We start from the raw sequence: 18,471 nt of genomic DNA on the forward strand, positions 1-18,471 counted from the left end.
TTTTGATTGGTCCATCGATTCTCTACCGATTTGGTGCTGCTCATTCGATTGAGTACCCAAACACTCCAATTTCGAATCGAATGAACAATACTATTAATAGTACTTGGAAGCGCTGCTTACTGTTAGTTGGTCTATGATACTGTATTATTGTCGGTTTACCCAAAATTTGGACTTTTGTACTGATTCGCCAAATCTATGGATTTGTTGTAGGTACTGAGTTTTGTATAGTTGCGATGCCAATCACACTAATTAAAGTCATACACTAATTATATGTTGATGGTTGATTTCCTACAATCGGATTGGCTCACTTTTCTGCCGATTCTTGGTTAATATGTCGATTGTCGCAATAAACACAACAATATGATCATCGCAGCGAGCTGTAGGGAGAGATCGCTTTAATAATCTAACATAATTTATTATAAGTTAACATTTCATGATTTTTTTGAACAAAAAATTGATAAGAAGTAAAAGATTTACTAACAGTAAAAATAAGAAAAGCTTCGATAAAAAAAATACTCTGGAGTAAACAGCATCATTATTCATGTGTGTGGTGAATGAAGATGGGACACGGTATGCACTGTATGTATTCATTCAGACCGGCGGTATTGTCAAATCGAATCAAAACTGGAGCCCTTGGGAGAATCCAATGTCTTAATCGACTAAAGAACCGCCTGGGCCAATCAAATCACGAATTTTCCATTTTGTTGCCAATCCAAACGTTTGACCCCTCCGTATTGGGCAAAACCACATATATACTCCTCGTTGTATCGAATAGTGTGTACAAGATTAAATCGGATCAAAAGGATTCGAATGCTATGATTTGGTGAAATGACTCTCAAGTCCAAATAGTTGGGTGAAATGCACAATATTACATTTCATTTTGTTAACGTTATGGACAACGTCGTCGGATTGTGTGGGGTTGCCAGTTACAGGAAAAAACGGTTACAGGTCAAATTTAGAAAGTCAATCGATGCTTGAGGGAGGCTGCCTCCGCCATCCCGCCGCCCCCGCCCCATTTGTCGTGACAATTGAGTATTGCAAACACTAACGTTCGTATGGATCGACGACACACACCCCTCAAACACATTACTCGCGACCAAGTGCCCACGGTGAACCTCGACCAGGTGCGGCAGTCGCGTTCGTGGGAGTTTGTATGCACAAGCTTGACCAACGACGGGGACTTGATGGCGCTGGACATGCTGGACACAATCTTTATTAGTGGGGGCGAGATCACGGCCTGGTACTTTACGACAAAGGACGGCTTTGTGGCGAGGAAAATGGCCAAGAACGTCACTGCGCAAAACATCTGCCAAGCGTTTACGCGGGTGGGGTTGGCCTACGAGAAGAACCACGCGCAGCATGTGGCGGTGCTCTGGCGCGACCAGTGCGCCGACTGCGAGGTACGAGCACCTGTAGGAGATCCATCGTCGGTTTCATGTGGCTGGTGGCTGCATTTAGTTGCTGTCGGCGGCCGAGTTGTTGGCGTTGCTGGAGAAGTTGCCCCGTGGTTCCATGTCGTTGCACGCGTTTGTGAATCCCAAGGGCGAGCTCCACGCCGGCCGCTTTGCCAACTTTGAACATGATTTCAGGTATAAGCCCGATCCACGACAGCAAAGGTCGATAAGTTTATTGAAGCGTCGTTTGATAGTGTCAACAAACACGGCAAGGCCCAGTCCAAGTCGTTCCGCATTGCGTTGGGGGCGCAACGCATCACGTGCATGGATACCCAGCTCACAAAAGCCATGGATCTCATGACGTCCACGGTCATCGGGTACGCTGCATCCAGACCATTCATGCCGTCATCGCCACCGCGTCGTCTCATGCCGATCATGCTAGGCGCGTGGAAAAGAGTCGCAAGTGCAAAGTCGTGCGATGCGTTGTGCATTACGCCGTGGATGACTGCGGGGTGCTGTTTTTGGTCCAAACCCACGAGTTTGAAACGACGCCACTGCATGTGCCCAAGATGAAAAAGGAAGCCTCTTCCTGCACCAGCCTAGGACCGTCTGCGACCACCCAGCGCATGCTCGCGCGCGCCAAGCTGGAGGAGCTGATGGCGCCCGACGAACGAGCGGTGGAAGCCATCATGGCCCAGCTACAATCGTCCAAACACCCCAAGCCCAACCCCCGTGGCTTGACCTCCTTGGTCCCCCCTCCTCCGAACGCGTTGTCGTCACCTGCCATCGCCAATGGTGGGCTGTCAAAACTTGAGCGCCGCGCGCTGTCTGCCACGTATTTGGGCTCGAGCCAGAAATCCGGCTGCTGTGGCGACTACTGCTCGACGGTGATCGACCCGAGCGGCCGGATGGCGGATGCCCACCGCGAGAGTTTGCTCGGGTTTCCCAAAGGATCCAGCACGCTGTCTTCGAAAGCGCTCAAGTACGAGCAACGTCTCGGGTCGCCAGTCAAGTCAGCCGACGACAACAACAACCCACTTTCACCCAAACATGACACCACTAAGGTGGCAGCCAAACCAACACATCGCGTGCCGTTCAAGTGCATTGCGCAAACGCGGGCGGAAAAGGACCTTGTCGCGCTGTTTGTGCGGCGGTACTTGAGTGGCGAGAGCTGCGACTACTTGGCCCAAGAGTATTTTGGCGACGGCGAAGCCCTCGGCGAGTCGTTCCCGGGGTATTACTACCAGGACTGCGACGTATGTGCCAACTGCTTTGCGTTCTACACGCTTATCGACGAAGCCCGGTCGAAAGCGCTGAAGAAGCTCTCGGTATCGAAAAAAGGCAAACGGAGGCACGAGCCATCCGTCGACAGCCAGAAAAGCGTCGTGGATCAATTTGCAACGAAACTGCTTTCGGAAAGCCCTCAACTTCCGTGGGAGGTGGCGTGGACGCGCGTCCAGACCGTGTTGCGCACCATCACCAAAGTTGACGTGGCCGAGCTGCGGAGCTTTGTGCACCCACCACCGGCGGTAGCCATGGTCACGAGTGTGTTGATGATCCTTCTGCTCGGGGATACAGTCATCCCGCCGGTATGGACGACCGACTAAACTACGTATATTCTTCATTCAGCACATACCGCGTTCGAAACTACGTGGACTCACCATATATTCAATCGTAGGAGTCGTCCTCCGGCGGCGGTGACGACGACGCTGTGATGCAAAAGGTGTGGGCTAATGCCAAAAAAGAGCTTTCCCAAGGCGACAAAATCATGACGCTGTTGACCCAATTGGATTTGAATGCCCTTACGTCGAGTCAAATCCATCGCGCGCGGTTGTACATGTCCAACGCCCTCTACAACAGCGACGTGATCACCCCCATTTGGAAATGCGCGGCGAAGTTTTGTGACTGGTACCCACGTTGTCATTCAAAACTAAAAAAATAAATATATGGCAACCAACTTTGGACACAAAATATGATGACTAGGACGGTCGCGGTGGTGGACGCGTACACGTTGTTGCAAGGGCACGAACCACCAACCAAGAAGTTCACTGCCAAGATCCGATCGATTGCAAATCATCCTCCCGTGAAAACGGATCCAACGACTACTACCGCCATGAAGTCGGTAGTCCAAGCCAAGCAAATGACTCGGTTGTGTGGGCCAACCCAAGCCACCCGAGACGACAGCCCGCTGCTGCAGCACACGTTTCGCTGCAAGGACGGCGTGACGATGATCCCGTACGAAGTCGTGGGGATGGTGGACGTTGCATTGACCAAGGCCAACTTGGTCGTGTGCCACGATTTTTTCGATACGCTGGACGCGACCAAAGTATTTTTTCGGTCGGTGGTCAAGAACCACCCCGGGTGCCAGATTTTGTTTTTCAATTTCCCGGGCCAAGCCGGCACGCAGTACCCCGTGGAACGAACAGACGACCACCTCAACACCACCACCACCCTCCCCCCCCAACAACAACAGACGACCACAACTGTTCACGTGTTGAACAACTTGTTTACATCGCAGTGTGTGTACGAACTGCTCACGCACTTGCACACGTCGGCGGCGTTCCTTCTCTCCGTGCCGTTTCATGTGGTGGGGTTTGGGAACGGCGGCAACATTGCCACGTGTCTGGCGATTCAATATGGCCGGTTGTGGCCAAGCTTGGCCTCGATCGTGCTCGTCAACGCCTTTGCCAAGATTGACGCGCAACTCGCGGGCATCCTCCACGGCGCTCTAAACCTGTTTTCGTGCTTACCGCCCAACCGCCCAGACCTGCCGCTGACGTACTTGAGCAAGTTTTTGTTCTCGGATGCATATGTGGCCAAGGTCGATCCGAACATGGCCCTGAGCATCTACACCGCCGTCACCAACGCCATCTCCCTCGAAGGCCGCATCCGCATTTGCAAAGGCGCGCTGCATCATGTCGACCTTGTGGCGCAGTTGCGCGAGGTGGCAGTGCCGCTGGTTGTCGTGCAGTCTGTCGAAAATGGAATGGTCGCTCCTACGAACGTCGATCCGTTCCTCGAAGGTTTCATCATATCTGTAGCATTGTGTTGGATAGACGACTGAAACTCGAACTTTGAACTGTTCACTAGGACGAGCGTGTTCGCATATTTGGTCGCATCAACACAGCAGCAAAGGTGACTTGAACGCCAAGGCCAGGCAGTTGCTAAGCAACACCCTCAACGCGAAAAGTGAAAAAAGCGCGTTCGTCGCGTGGCTTCGAGCTGGCCACGAAGTTCGCCAAGAATCCAAGACGTACATCTGCGACTTGCTCGAGTTTCTGGTGGCGTGGCCGACCAGTGCCATGAACGACAGCGTTGGTCCGAAGGACAGCGAAGACGACCCTACCCAAAACGAGGAGCTAGCGGCTACCGCGATCACTACCAATCAACTATCAACACCCGCGATCAAGCCCATTGACGAGCCGTCCAATACAGCAGACGTCGCGAAAGTTAGCGCCAAAGACAATGTCAAAGTTAAACTAGCTGCCAGTCAGCCTCCTCGGCTAACATTGTTCAAGCAAGGCGGTGGCGGTGTGAAACCTCCGACAGTTGAACTAGTTCTTGAAAAGAAACAACCCCCCGACGGCTATAAAGTCAGCTATGCGCCACCAACCAACACCTCGTACGACGCAGATATGGAGCGAACGAGGGCGAAGCTGAGTGACCAAGTGGCGGCCGCCGAGGCGCTGGCAATGGAAAAGCAGTTACTGGACAAGCAGGACGTGGAACGGAGGTTATCTACCTTGCGACACGAGCAAGAGCTGCGGCGGAAGCAGTGGGAGGACGAGGACAATGAGCGCTTGCGGCTGCTGGAGCTCGAATTCCTCGGACAGAAAGCGGCGCGAACTCAAGATCACCAAGCGCTGGAAGCTACCCTTTGGCAGGATGAAGTCCAACGGGAACAGCAAAAGATGCTGCTAGCAGGCGACACACAAGGGAAGGGCTGGTTGGACTCGATAGATTCGGCGGAGAACAACGCCAGTAGTAGTGATCTACCTCGGGATACTATCGAGGCCGTACTAGCCCATTCGACTATGGAAGACCTCGTGCTGGACAACGTTGTCGGGGCGCCGCCCGCGCAACCGACGATCACAAACTTGTTTGAAGAACTCGAAGCAGAAGACGAACGCAAACGAAAGGTCGGCGTGCTGAAGGTCGAAGAGTACGAACTCGTCAAGAAACAAATGGCCTTAGCACAAGCTGAACGGGACAAGGTGGCTAAAGTGCAGCAAATGGAGGCGGAATCCAAGCTACGGGATTCCATGGCGGTGATAGTTCAAGCCACCATACGGCGCTACCTCGCGCAATGCACACTCCACCACCTTCGCAACGAGGTGGTGTATCAATAAACATCTCTTTTTCAGGATACTAACAAGACGGTAGTTTGCATTTGACCTGAAACGTGAACAAGATGGAGCGACGATCGTCCGCGTGGCGAGGGGGGCTCTCGCAAGGATACGCACGCGAAAGCACAAGGAAGTGACGCGGCTTCGAATCGAATACGACGAAGCCACGCTGACCATCCAACGATGCTACAAGGGGTCCAAGGCGCGGCGGGCGTACCGCCACACCCTCCGCAACAAGTACGCCGTGTTTATTCAACGGGTGTATCGTGGGTATGTCGGGCGCAAGCGTGTCGGGGATATTCGGCAGTCGTTTGCTCGTATTCAAATACTGCATGCCAAAGCGACCAAACTTCAAGCCACGTACAAGATGTATCGGGAAAAGGACAAGTACTTGGGGTCGAGAGTGCGGACGCTGGCGGCAAACGAGATCCAGCGCGTCGTCCGCGGGCATTTGGCTCGCACCAAGGTATGCACATACTAGCAAGGGTGATTAGTTGTCGGAATACATCTTATGCATGTACATATGTAGGTGAGCAAGATGAAAGAGTGGCAAGGCGCCGCGCCAGGACCAGAGAAATTGTCGCTCGGGCTCAAGCGAATTGAAGAGTCCAAGGCCGAATTCGAGCGTCAGCAACAAGAGATCGACGCCTTGCACCGCGCGCAAGAGCAGGCCGAGCTCAAAGTGTCGGAGATTCACTCGAGCTTGACGGAATCGCAAAAGGAGTTGGCCGTGCTGGAGCGGGAGCTTCTCGAGATCGACCAGATCGAAACCGACCTCCACGAACTCACCCATGAAGCGGAGATGTTGCGCACCAAGGGCGTGGACAACACCGTCCCCCTTGGCAATGGCATTGTGTTGAACCAGCCGAATGAAACGGGGGGCTTTGAAACCAAAGAGGAGGCGCGGAAGCGGCAAGCAGAAGCTTACGCCATAGAAATGGCCATCCATATCAAGCGCGCTGAGCGTGAGAAGAAGAAGAAGGAGCTCGAGGCGGAATTCACGAGCGTGTTCAACGACGTGCAGGCCAAGAAGCACGCGCTGGAGGAGATGGAGGGGAAGCTCAGCGACATGGAGGCCGCGCGCATGCGAAAGGACCGCGAATTCACGCGGCTGCAGCGCAACCTCATGGAGCTGTTGGAAGAGCAAAAGTACGAACTGGACATGATCCGGGAGAAAGGGATCGAGCTCGAGACAGCCACCGCCACGTCCGCCGCCGCCGCCGCCGCCACCGCCATGAAGGCCAAGGAGCATGAAAAGAAATCCCAGGCGATCTTTGAATCTACCGAAGAACTGATGAAGTTCCAGTTCATGGTAAGTCCCACCAACGACTCCATTGCCGTGGCTCATACTAGTACATGGTACTAGTCCATGTCGCTGTCGTACTTCAGCTCGCTGAACATGCTCAAGAGTCTGCGGGACATCAATGCCGACACGACGGCGTCGGCGATATCGAGTACGGCGGAAACCGCTGCGACTGCAGCGGCTGCCGCCGCCGCCGCCAACATCCCGATGATGAAGCGGCTGCAAGTTGGGAGCGCCGAGTTGTTAGATGCTGCGTCCAAGAAGAAGAAGGCAGAGCTTGAAGAGAAGAAGAAGCGGGAACAAGAGGCCCTCGAAGCCCTCAAGCAGCCGTTCCCGAATGCCATGCGCGATTGGGCCATCGACGATGTGTGTCGATGGCTGGATGTGCTATCTCTGTCGCAGTATAAGCAAGCATTTAAGGAAGGCGCGGTGGACGGCGCGTTGCTGCTGGAGCTGCGGCCGGAGGACTTGTCCGACATCCTGGGGGTGACCCACAAGGCGCATATTTTGAAGCTGTTGGTGTCGAGGAAGAAGTATCTGCCGCTGAGCTCCACCGAGCGCATGAAAGTGAGCGCGGTGGAGAGCGAGGATGCGTCGGACAATGCTCGCAAGGGGGTGCCAGACATGGAGACGGCGTTCAGCCAGGCGCGCAACGGCCGGCTCAAGCGGCTGATCGAAAGCGTCGAAGCGGGGTTTGATGTCAACACAGAGGACGACAAGGGCAACACACTACTGCTCACGGCCGCGCAAAACGTCAACCAAAAGATGGTCGAGTATTTGATCTTGAAAGGATCGAATGTCAACCACAAAAATGCCCAAGGCAACACGGCGCTGCACTTTGCCATGGCGTACGACAAGGAAGGCGTGGTGGGCGAGTATTTAATCGGCCACGGCGCCGACGACACGATCGAAAACATGTTTGGCCTGTCGCCGTACGATGGCATTTCCGCCGAAGGATAACATGTATATCGATGATGGGGTTATGGAGTTTGTCGTACGCGATGGCAAATGAATGCAAACCTTGCTAGCGAACATCAAAATGTTTGTCCACCTTGGCATACAGTACTTGACTGGCAAAGTGCTTTGACCACTTCTGTAGCAACCAATGTATCTCCACAACAATGGTACTAGTAGCAGGCACCGCCACCGTGGACATGTGCCAATGACGAAATGTTCGAAGTACATCCTAGCTAGCTTTGCAAGACTATAGGAGCTAGTAAACCAGCAGAATGATTTGAACTGGTCTAGCTAGATTTTACCAGGACTACCGTAGTTGCCAGCACATCAGCAGCCTAACTAGTGTACCAGGTTTGGCCTTGGAAAAGGATTTGTCGATTGAAGGATGAACTAGACTACATGTAGAAACTGGTGGAATGCAATACGATTTGCATTGACATTTTTGGCTTAGGACAAGTAGAACTCAATGACATGACACTTCGATGAACTCGTCGACTATCTCGTCTTGCACAATCTACGCATGGGGTTGCTTCCATATGTTCGTAGGATGCGTGTGCCGTGGATGATGGACTTACCTGAGGATACAACGACAGCAGCGAATCGATGTACACGCCGAGGTGACGTTGTCGTCTGTCGACAAAATCGCTGGACAAGGACGAGCCCAAGTACTTCTTGCTAGGTAGGGATGGGAACGAGCTGGCCAAGTGCGGGTACTTCTCGCGGAGCTACGGACACGAATGACGTGGAACTTGGCGAATTGTCGTTGCGGGGTGTACCAAGATGTCGATGGCGCAGAATTCCCGATATCGCCGAAGCGTCTCCCAGCTCTGCACAGCAACAAATGGAGTATTGAATGAATCGACACCGAGTCGTGACGGTTCATTATCGGAAGTGTACCCGTGTCCGACCGTCCACCCCTTTCAACGTGCACCGCAACTTGTATTCCTTCGCAGCAGTTAATGCATCATCACTTGCTGCCACGGATTGATGGCCGCAGCAATACTCACCGTGTAAAACTTGCCGCTGTCGTGGTCAAGGGACTCCTGGCTTCCACATACGTCCACCTTCAGGGAGGTCGTCACTTCTGCCGCGGCCGCACCTGCAGTACTTGCCATCCTGCAAATTGGCCAAGGACGACTTTGATCAAAATAGTTCAATGGGCAGTTTCTTGTGGTGAAATATTCTGAACAAAGGCATGGTGAGGATTTCATGGAGCTTATGGGGTATACATATGTACTAGGATTTGTATTGGTCATTGACATATATTCTGCCAAAATACATGCAGTCCTGTGTGTAGTGCCAGCCAGAGACTGCGTTTGCTTGATGGACAACGCTGGTGCCGCGGATAGAGCACCGCTTATCGATGGAAAGGCGACTCGTTCCTGGCGGCGGGTGGCCTTGATGAGCCTAGTCGGGGCCATGGGGTTTGGCCTTGCACTCATGGTTGTCCTGTCGTCGACGTCTCCCACCAACGGTGCCAGTACGGCGCAGACAAGTCCTGTCCTTACGAAGAACCCCATCATTGGTATCCACGCACACGAGTCCCTCTTCCACGACGAGTTCATCGCGTCGTCGTACGTCAAATGGGTCGAGAGTGCGGGAGGTCGCGCTGTGCGCATCCCGTACGACGCGCCAAAGGAGCAGTTGCTCGAGCTGCTGTCAAGTATCAACGGCATTCTCTTTCCCGGGGGCTACGGCGACCCCACCGAGAGCGCGGCGTTCATGTACAACTACGCGATTGCCCAGAACGCGAACGGGACGTACTTTCCGCTGTGGGGCACTTGCCTAGGCCTTGAGTGGCTCGTCAAGCTTACTTCGCAGGTCAACGACACGTCCATCTTGGATCGCGTGGACGCGCGCAACGTAACCTCCACGCTCACGTTCTTGGACAACGCATTGGACACGAGTCGTCTCTTTGGCTTTAATCGCGTGACCTTTGCACCCCTCGAGACAAAGGCACTGTCTTTCAACTACCACCAGTGGGCCATCACGCTCGATCACTTCATGGCCACGCCGGCGTTGCGGTCGTTCTATCGCGTGTTGGCCACGTCGGTGGACCGAAGGGGCGCGGTGTACGTGGCCGCGCTGGAAGCCACCAGGTACCCGATCTACGGCATCCAGTTCCACCCCGAGAAGACCCCGTACGAGTTTGGGCTCAACAAACACGACCATCGGCCGCATTATGCGATTGACCACAGCTACGAAGCCATCGTGGCATCCCAAACGTTTGCGCATTTCTTTATTCACGAAGCCAAGAAGAACGCCCATGCGTTTCCAAGCATTGCAGGTGAAAGCCAAGCTCTGTTGTACAACACCCCGTCGTCCAACCGATCGTACCCGTCATATGAAGAAGTGCTCGTGTTTTCAAGCCAAAACCAGTCTTAACTATAGACTTTTGTTACGACTCATATGGAGGGAACGTCTGTAGTGTAGCTGTTCTAGCAGCCACAGTTACTGTACGGCATAGGATAACGTTACAGTCTGTAGTGCATCCTTCCGCTGGCTTTGCACTTTTGGTGTGGCGATTGCTGCATCGTGAAAAGTGTGCTCTCATACATATTGTCTGAATTGTCTCTATTACTCTGGATTAAACATGGAGACTGTATGCACTACTACTGTAGGATCACAAGACCATCAAATAGCAGTGCATATAACGTAGCACCGGTAGGAACGTTGTTGACGCTGTTTGTGTTGGAAAGAGTACGGAGACACGTGGTTCCTGCTTATTGGCTCCCGTCGACCAACGCTTGTAACTTGGCCAAGTGCTTGGTCCGGTACGATATCAAGGCCACGTACAACAGTTGCTTCTTGACCAGGTCGGGCTGGAGCCGAAGCATCACCGGCACGATCACGAGCATGTGGAGGGGCCCCAACTCGGTCGCCATGCTCGCAGTGTACTCATCACAGTCCATGAAACCATTGCCAAACAGTCGCGAGCTAATTTTGAACTCTTCCACCTTGGCCTTGTCACCCCCGGTACACCACTTGACCGCGCGCAGGATTTGCTTCTGGAGCGCCCGCGCGTCGTCGTCATACACGCAGGCGAGCGAGTCCACCGAAGGGAGCTCCGGCACGGCCGTCCACGGCTGCGTCACTTGGTCGAGGCCATACCACTCGATGCGGGGCGGGACAGCGGCGGATGGAACGTGTTGCTTGGTTGAGGCGTCGGCGTGTCCTTGAGATGCTTCGCTGTGAGCATGTGGTTGAACCATTGGTTCCTCGACGTTGTCTACAGCTTCAATGGGTGCAGCATGGATCACGGCATGTTCGATCGACGGCTCGTGAATGACTTGCTCGACCGACGGCTCAGTAGTGTCGACAACCTCAACGACTGCAACTACTTGGACTGGATCGTGCTCCTCACTGCCACTATAGGCACCGTCTATGGTAGTCGTAGCATTCGGTTCTTCTTGATGGATTGGGGTTTCTTCGCTGTTGGATGCAGCTTTGGTTGACGGAGGGCGGTCGACAACCTCCATGACAACCGCCTCGAGCGTCTCGCCGTCATTGTAGTTGACGTCTTTGACACCTACACCGACTGCTCCATTGACTTGGCTTGGTGCAAGTGCAGCTTCGCCGTTGGATTCGCATTTCACGATGGCTGTGCGCGGTGTCCGCCGCCCTGGCGGAAGCGGCCTCCCCAGCATCGTCAATTGAGCGAGGTGACAAAGCTCCTGCAGACTCAAATCAAGGCTCAATTGAGTCATCCAAATCCCCAATTCTCAAAGATATCCACAGGATGACGTTTACTATGTAGTAGAAAAACGACGATTTGAGTTTTGTTTCACCAAATTATTTTGACCGGTTAAAATCTTAGGCGGGTAGGGTTTTGCGATATAAAATGGGCATGTTAGCTGCGGTGGTGGTGGTGCTGGGATCCCACCAACACAAGTTTGCCCGTCGCAACTACTGGGACGAAACGCAACTGCCGCCGCCGCCGCCGCTACCTCGGTCGCGTTCGTTCTTCATCCCACCCAGACGGCCAAGTCAGCAATCGCCGTCCTATTTCTTTCTTCCCAGCCGAAGTAGCATTTGAACATGGTCACGGAGATGACGCTGGCCGACTTGATCGCTCGGGACGGTCGTGTATCCAGTTCCGGGTCCGAAAGCAGCAGTCTCTTGAGCGGAAGCGGCAGCAGTAGCAGCAGCAGTGGCTCCAGTTCCTCTTCCGACTCCAACGACGACTCGGACAACGGAAAGGCGCCACGACGACACCGGCCGGCGCCGCCGCCACCTCCAACGGAACCGCCTGTCGCTTCGAAGTCACCACCACCGTCGTCCAAGGCGACCAAATCCAAGCGCGTCGCGACAAAAAAGGCACCGGCAGCAGCTGCTCCAAAGGCGGCGAAACCGCCCAGCAGCAAGAGCGCGCCCGTGAAGCCGCCGGCAAAGCCAACGACCAAGCGGCGCGCGGCGGCACCAGCCAAGCCGAAAAAGACCGCCACAACACCGAGGAGGTCCAAACAAGCAACTACCGCAGCCACGGAAGTGGTCAGTCCCCCGGTAGGCACGCGCGTGCCGGTGCTCAAGACCGCGTCGGGCGCGACGATTCAGTTGATCAAGGGGGAAGACCCAGGGTTGAGCAGTATGGATGTCGATCCAGCAGAGGAATGCCGCGGCAAGATTGAGCTGGGTATGGTCGATCCTTCCAAGCTTGCCGAGCATGCAGAGACGGAAGTACCAGAGGAAGACGTGGACAGCGCCGTGTTCGACGCCCACGACGACAAGGGCGACGTGCTGCGCAACTTGGACCAGTTTTACTTTTGCGACGAGGCGGGGTACGTTCATCGCTTGTTCTCCAAGTGTCGATGATGATATCGGTTGATATGTTTGTGGTGAATAGGACACCGATCAGTCTGGACGTATTTGAACGGCCGCGCGACCAGCGGCCACTCATCATGGGCTTTGGCACAGTCGTACAGCCGCTGCCTCTGTCGGAACTTCCGCCGCCCATTCGATTCTACATGCCAGAGATGGTGCTCTCAACGAGAAAGCGGAAAAAATCCACCGCGGCCGGCGGAAAGCGAAGGAAGCATGCGACCGCCACCACGGCTGCTGCCCTGGATTCAAGCGGCGACGAGGATGACGACGACGACGACGGGGCATCTGAGGACAATTCGTCTCGAGGTACGCAGCACCAGTCAATGAGTCGATCGATAGAACGATATATCGATGGTTGTTTGTGTGTATGCGTTTTTTCATGATATATATATATATATATATATATATATATATATATAACGGGCGAAACAAGAGAGTGAGTATTCAAAATACAAAGGGGTGGATGGATACCTTTTTGCCAACGTGAACGTCATATCGATGGATATATTGTCTTTTACCCCAATTTTGGCCTTTTGTGCTGATTCTTTGCCAAATCTATCATCGATTCTTTGTCCTAACTTTTGTACGTATGATCGTCGAGTCTCACACTAATTTCAGTAACACACTAATTCGATGTTATATTATCGAAGAGTGAACTTGATTGGTCACTTGATTCGAGTGTTGGGTTTTGATTGGTCGATTGTCTGGTGATTCTGCTCATTCGATTGGACAAATCACTCCAATGATTCGAATACATCGACTTGACAATATGTGTAGATGGCAACACCACCCCACGTAGCGACACGAACGGACCGGAAACGAAAAAGCTCAAGTTGGATCAACTGGATGGACACGCGGGTGGTACTGCGCCGCAAGACACGGAGGGGGTGGTGCCGCCGCCGCCTTGCATCTCTTCCTCTCGGCGGTTTCAATCGTTTGTGTATCCGTACGGATACAAGCGAAAGCGGTCGCTTGGGCAGGTGGACGGGGCCGAAGCGAGCGCGGGCGACGATACCAGTGACAGTAGCAGCGACAGTGACAGCAGCAGCAGTAGCAGTAGCAGCAGCAGCAGTAGCAGCCCCCCCCATCCCCCCCCTCCCCCTCCCTCTCCCCCCTTGCCCAACCCACCGACCGTGACCGAATCCACCATTCGCGACAATAATAAGGACGAGAATGCCACGCCTGTCCATACATCCGCCGTTCCAGTTGGCATCACAACCACCGCACCGCCGCCGCCACCGTCCACTTCGTACTGCAAAGTGCACGAAAACACGCCCAAAGTGGTTGGCGCCGACCTGGACGAGTTGATGCGCGCCGACGGCGTGCACTCCGTGTCCGTGCACGGCAACCCCGACGACCTGGACCTGCTCGAGTGTGGCTTCCGGTACCCGTCGACATGCGCGAGGCAGCGCGTGTGGCTCCGGGAGATCTCCGACTGGTGTCTAGACTACACGGAAGGCGATCCGACGCTGTGGGTCATCACGTCGCATGCGTGGTACAAGATCGCGGGGCCGATCTCGGGGGTGTTGCCTCACTGGTCGTACCGCCGCCACTTTACCAAGCCCCGGTTGTTGTTTGAAGCGTGTTTTCACATTGCGTCCGTGCTTCGCGAGTGGCTACCCAAGAACCGTGGGCTGTCGTACCGCGCGACGCTGCAGCAAGTGATCGAGCAGTCGATTCTGGGGCGGTACCCGCTCACGACCAAGTTTTTGATTGAAAACTATCCATTTCTGGCATCTCAGATGGGCAGCGTGGGCGAAGAGCACGGCGGCAACTGGCTCCAGTCGGCCTTTTTCAAGCAACTCCAGCGCATGCACGACAGTTACCTTGTGCGCACAGCCAAGGCAGACAAGGCGAGAGCAGACAGCGAAGTGAAGCGGCTGCAGCGGGAAAAGGAGGTGCTGGACCGACGCCAAAAGGTCGAACACGAACGGGTCAAGAAGGATCAAGTGCGCAAGCAAAAGGAAAGCGAACGCCTCGACAAGAAAAAGTACCCCATGGAAGACCTGGATGTGCTGATGGAACTGCCGGCACACGAACAGGCCAAGCGGCCGCCGTACCCGCCACAGTCGTTTCCAAATGTGGACATTCCAGGCCCGTTGCTTGGCGAGTTGCTTGTGGCGTACCAGACGTTGCTGTCCCATAAAGCGTTTCTCCGAAACTATCCGAACGAGGTGGTCGACTTGGCCCAGCTCGTGCGGGGAGTAGTGATCGATCGGGATCCGCCGGCGGTGGAATTCGTGGCCAATGTGTTCGTGTCGCTGCTAGATACGATCAGGGAAGGGGCGACGACCCCCACCACTACCACCACTGCCGTGTATGGCATCCAAGAACGCCTTCATCACGACACTGCGTTGACTGCATTCACGTGGCCAGAAGTGCTGCGGGCGATGCTTTGCCCAGAGGACAAGTACATTGGTCCCGTGGATCCGTTGGTTGGGTGCGAAGCAGTGCATGAAATGGTATCCAAACACCCCCAAGCGCTAGCGTTTCTTGAACCAGTCGATGTCGAGGGGTTGGGTCTGGCGGATTACCTCGAGATTGTGACCACCCCCATGGACTTGACGACCGTGGGCACGCGCCTCCACTCGGGTGTGTACGAGGACGAGTCGTTGTTTGCCCACGACATGCGGCTCATCTGGTCGAACGCTATCACGTACAATGGAGATACGTCGGAGATTGGCAAGACCGCCGCCATCCTCTCCGAGTTGTTTGAAACAGAGTATACGCGTCTTGTGGTAGACAAGAACGACCGCATCCGCCACAGAAATCGAACAGACCCAGTCGTCGCCGCCGCCCCCACCACCACCGCTCCCCTGCATGAAGCGTTGCGGGTCGCAGACTTTTCTCAAGTAAGATGCATCTGATATTACGTATATTATATATATATTATATATTGTCCTTTGCCCCCAAACTTTGGACGTTTGCGCGGATTCGCATCAAATCTACCGGTATCGATTGATTCGTTGGACGAATGTGTATGGATAGTGTTGTTTGGTGGTATCACACTAATTGAAGGTTCACACTAATGAAATAAAATATTGATGATGGTTTCCTGCAATCTGATTGGCGGAAAATAAATAAATATTGATACGCTTGGGTTTGGTTGGGTCGATTCATTTTCCATATCGCTCCACAGTTTAGCTTTCACAATCATATCTTTCTAATGTATGTATGGTGGTGGACGTGCGTAGCTATCACTGGAGCAGCGTGTGGCGGCGCTGTCGTGGGCGGTTGATACGCTGGTGACCCTCCCATCCATTCGGTACTCCCATCTATCTAGTACTACTAGAAACAACTACTACTAGGAGTCGTCGTCCTCATGTACTATATATGTCGATACATGTAGGGCGGAGATTGACCAAAATGTCGAGCTCGAGTTTGACATTTTGCGCGAGTATCGAAAGGTCGAGCGCGACGTGGAAACGGTCCGGCGCCATGCCGACAAGAACCGACGGGAGCGCGAGGACGAGTTTCGGCAAATGTGCATCAACCAGGGCATCCCGACCAACTACAACAACGTGTTCTCGGACGCAACCAAGAAAAAGCACGAGTTTATCGCCGAGTTTTACACCAACATTGCCAACGAACGGGTAGCCGAGGACGCGGCGTTCGCACTGGAGCGGAAAAACCACGAGCAGAAGGTGGCGGACCGCCTCGCGGGTCTGTCGGTGCGCTTCGAGCCTCTGGGCAGCGACCGGTTCCACGGCCGGTACTGGCTCTTGGCCCCGGGGTGGCTCGTGTACGAGTGGGAAGGGTCGTTTTGTGTCTACACGGACGAACAACACGTGAGAGCGTTGGCGCAGTGGCTGAATCCAAAGGGGGTGCGTGAAGTGCACTTGAAAGGCCGACTCGAGGCGGCGATGGATACGATAGTGTCGCACTTGGCCAAAAAATATCACAATCATCAAGTGTCTTCGTCGTCGCTGGTCAACGTCGCGGGGCTGTCTGTGGATACGCTGGATGCATTTAACGTTCCTGTGGCGTCAACTAGCGGCCATGACGCGGCCGTCCATGGCTTGCGCACGCTGTTGGCGTACGTGACCGACAACGGATGCGCCAAGCACTCTTTTGGCGGCGAAGTCGGGTGGCGGGCGTCGATCGCCGAGTCGCGGGATGTGGCGTCGGTAGCTGGGCTGATGGGCCAGTTGGAACAGTACTTGGTCACGAGCCTCAACCACGACCTACTCCAAGCCGGATGGAAGCAAAAGCGCCGCGAGTGGCGCTCCAGTGTGGACGCCGCCCGCACCAGTGCGCAGGTGATGGTGCTGTTCGAGTGTCTGGTGCGCAACTGCCTCGTCCTCGATGCGTTCGTCGACTATGTCGTACAGCTCGATCGAAACGAATGGCTCAAGCTGCGCCCGAAACCAGCGCGAAACTTTTGCCCCGACGTGGGCGACCAAGTCGTGTACTTTGGCGATGGCCACGCCCAAGCCGTGCAACTCGACCAACGGAAAAACAAGCCAGTCAAGTGCGACGCCCCGCTGGTCGGGACGTCGCTTGTGTGCCGCGCCACACACATCTCGTACCACCACGGCAGCGGCGACCCGTATGCGATCGTGACGCTCGAGCCGGACGGCCAGGAGATGACGACATATCTCCGACGCCCCCCCGGCAGCGTCCTGTGCACATCGCCGTCGTCGGTTCAAAAGCTGGGCCGGATCCTTTCGCGGATCGTGGCCAAGTTGCGCGCCGAGCCGGACGCTGACCCGTTCCTGGACCCAGTGTCCAAAGCCGACTTTCCCACGTACACGGACATCGTACTGCACCCGATGGACTTGGGGAAAATCGCCGCACAGATCAAAGATGGCAAGTACTCGAGTGTAGACGCGTTCGTGAGGGACGTGACGCTCATGGCGGACAACTGCCAGTTGTTTTGCGAAGGCCGGTTTCCCACGCTGCCGCCCATGGCGTGGCACCTTGTGACGATGTGCCAGAGCCTGGTCAAAAAGTACGCGGTCGAGCTCAAGGGGGCTAGTACCAGTAGCATTGTTGGTGTGGCTGAACAAAGCCAAGGGAACAAAGGGGGCGATGATGATGTTGTGGTGCCCACGAGGCTCGTGCTTGTACTTCGTTTGGAAAACAGACTGCCCGAGTTTGTTGTGGATTCGAAACGGTACGAAGGGGCGATCCGCCGGCCATGGAAGTCGGGGGACAAGGTCCGGATACTGTACCGAGACGCCAAAGGCAACCCGACAGAGTACTATGGCGGCGTGGCGGCGGGGTCGCTGCCGTTCAACTCGAACGGACTCTTGCCGTGGGAAGCCCTGCGTATCACGTGGGACCAAGACGATGGAAGCTCAGAAGACAACCGCGTCAACCCTTGGTACGTACGTCGTCTATTGATTGATGCACGTCTTGCATGTGTTCAGGAACGGATGGTGGTGTAGGGAAGCCGAGGTGACCAAGAAATAGACCGACGACATTTCGGATACCCAAAGAATCAATCCATAATATCATGTCACTTGCACATTATCTCACTTTACAATCAATCGTATGTCAAGAGAGCGAGAGATTCATCCCCCCCCCATGCTCTTTTCTGATTGCAGTCTGTGCTACCTAGTACTAGTACTAGTACTACTACTGCTGCGACCATATCATTGACAAACTACTGTCTTTCAACTAGTAGTACATCTATATAATAGTCAAA

The 18,471-nt window shown here is 54.4% G+C and overlaps 5 protein-coding genes across 5 annotated transcripts; 3 read left to right on the forward strand and 2 right to left on the reverse strand.

Annotated features, from left to right (window-relative positions):
• Window positions 1-948: 948 nt before the first annotated feature.
• Window positions 949-8,083, forward strand: H257_09421 (hypothetical protein). Its single transcript, XM_009835632.1, has 10 exons — window positions 949-1,400; window positions 1,459-1,589; window positions 1,649-1,771; window positions 1,837-2,983; window positions 3,073-3,302; window positions 3,378-4,417; window positions 4,485-5,728; window positions 5,778-6,206; window positions 6,270-7,052; window positions 7,107-8,083. Exons 1-10 carry the CDS (start codon window positions 1,056-1,058, stop codon window positions 8,001-8,003), a joined length of 6,369 nt encoding a protein of 2,122 aa, XP_009833934.1. The 5' UTR covers window positions 949-1,055; the 3' UTR covers window positions 8,004-8,083.
• A 326-nt stretch (window positions 8,084-8,409) lies between these two features.
• H257_09422 (hypothetical protein) lies at window positions 8,410-9,138 on the reverse strand. The gene is made up of 5 exons (XM_009835633.1): window positions 9,008-9,138; window positions 8,898-8,945; window positions 8,777-8,827; window positions 8,576-8,725; window positions 8,410-8,514 (listed from the first exon to the last, which is right to left on the reverse strand). The coding sequence occupies exons 1-5, from the start codon at window positions 9,113-9,115 to the stop codon at window positions 8,464-8,466; spliced, it is 408 nt and encodes a 135-aa protein (XP_009833935.1). The 5' UTR covers window positions 9,116-9,138; the 3' UTR covers window positions 8,410-8,463.
• A 133-nt stretch (window positions 9,139-9,271) lies between these two features.
• On the forward strand, window positions 9,272-10,491 carry H257_09423 (hypothetical protein). The gene has a single exon (XM_009835634.1). It carries the CDS (start codon window positions 9,324-9,326, stop codon window positions 10,383-10,385), a length of 1,062 nt encoding a protein of 353 aa, XP_009833936.1. The 5' UTR covers window positions 9,272-9,323; the 3' UTR covers window positions 10,386-10,491.
• A 68-nt stretch (window positions 10,492-10,559) lies between these two features.
• H257_09424 (hypothetical protein) lies at window positions 10,560-11,698 on the reverse strand. Its single transcript, XM_009835635.1, has one exon. It carries the CDS (start codon window positions 11,645-11,647, stop codon window positions 10,724-10,726), a length of 924 nt encoding a protein of 307 aa, XP_009833937.1. The 5' UTR covers window positions 11,648-11,698; the 3' UTR covers window positions 10,560-10,723.
• A 151-nt stretch (window positions 11,699-11,849) lies between these two features.
• H257_09425 (hypothetical protein) lies at window positions 11,850-18,309 on the forward strand. Its single transcript, XM_009835636.1, has 6 exons — window positions 11,850-12,778; window positions 12,844-13,127; window positions 13,599-15,673; window positions 16,016-16,086; window positions 16,171-18,147; window positions 18,212-18,309. The coding sequence occupies exons 1-6, from the start codon at window positions 12,039-12,041 to the stop codon at window positions 18,234-18,236; spliced, it is 5,172 nt and encodes a 1,723-aa protein (XP_009833938.1). The 5' UTR covers window positions 11,850-12,038; the 3' UTR covers window positions 18,237-18,309.
• The last annotated feature ends 162 nt before the right edge of the window (window positions 18,310-18,471 follow it).

This window comes from Aphanomyces astaci (assembly GCF_000520075.1).
Source record: "Aphanomyces astaci strain APO3 unplaced genomic scaffold supercont1.23, whole genome shotgun sequence".
Taxonomy (NCBI): Eukaryota; Oomycota; class Saprolegniomycetes; order Saprolegniales; family Verrucalvaceae; genus Aphanomyces; species Aphanomyces astaci.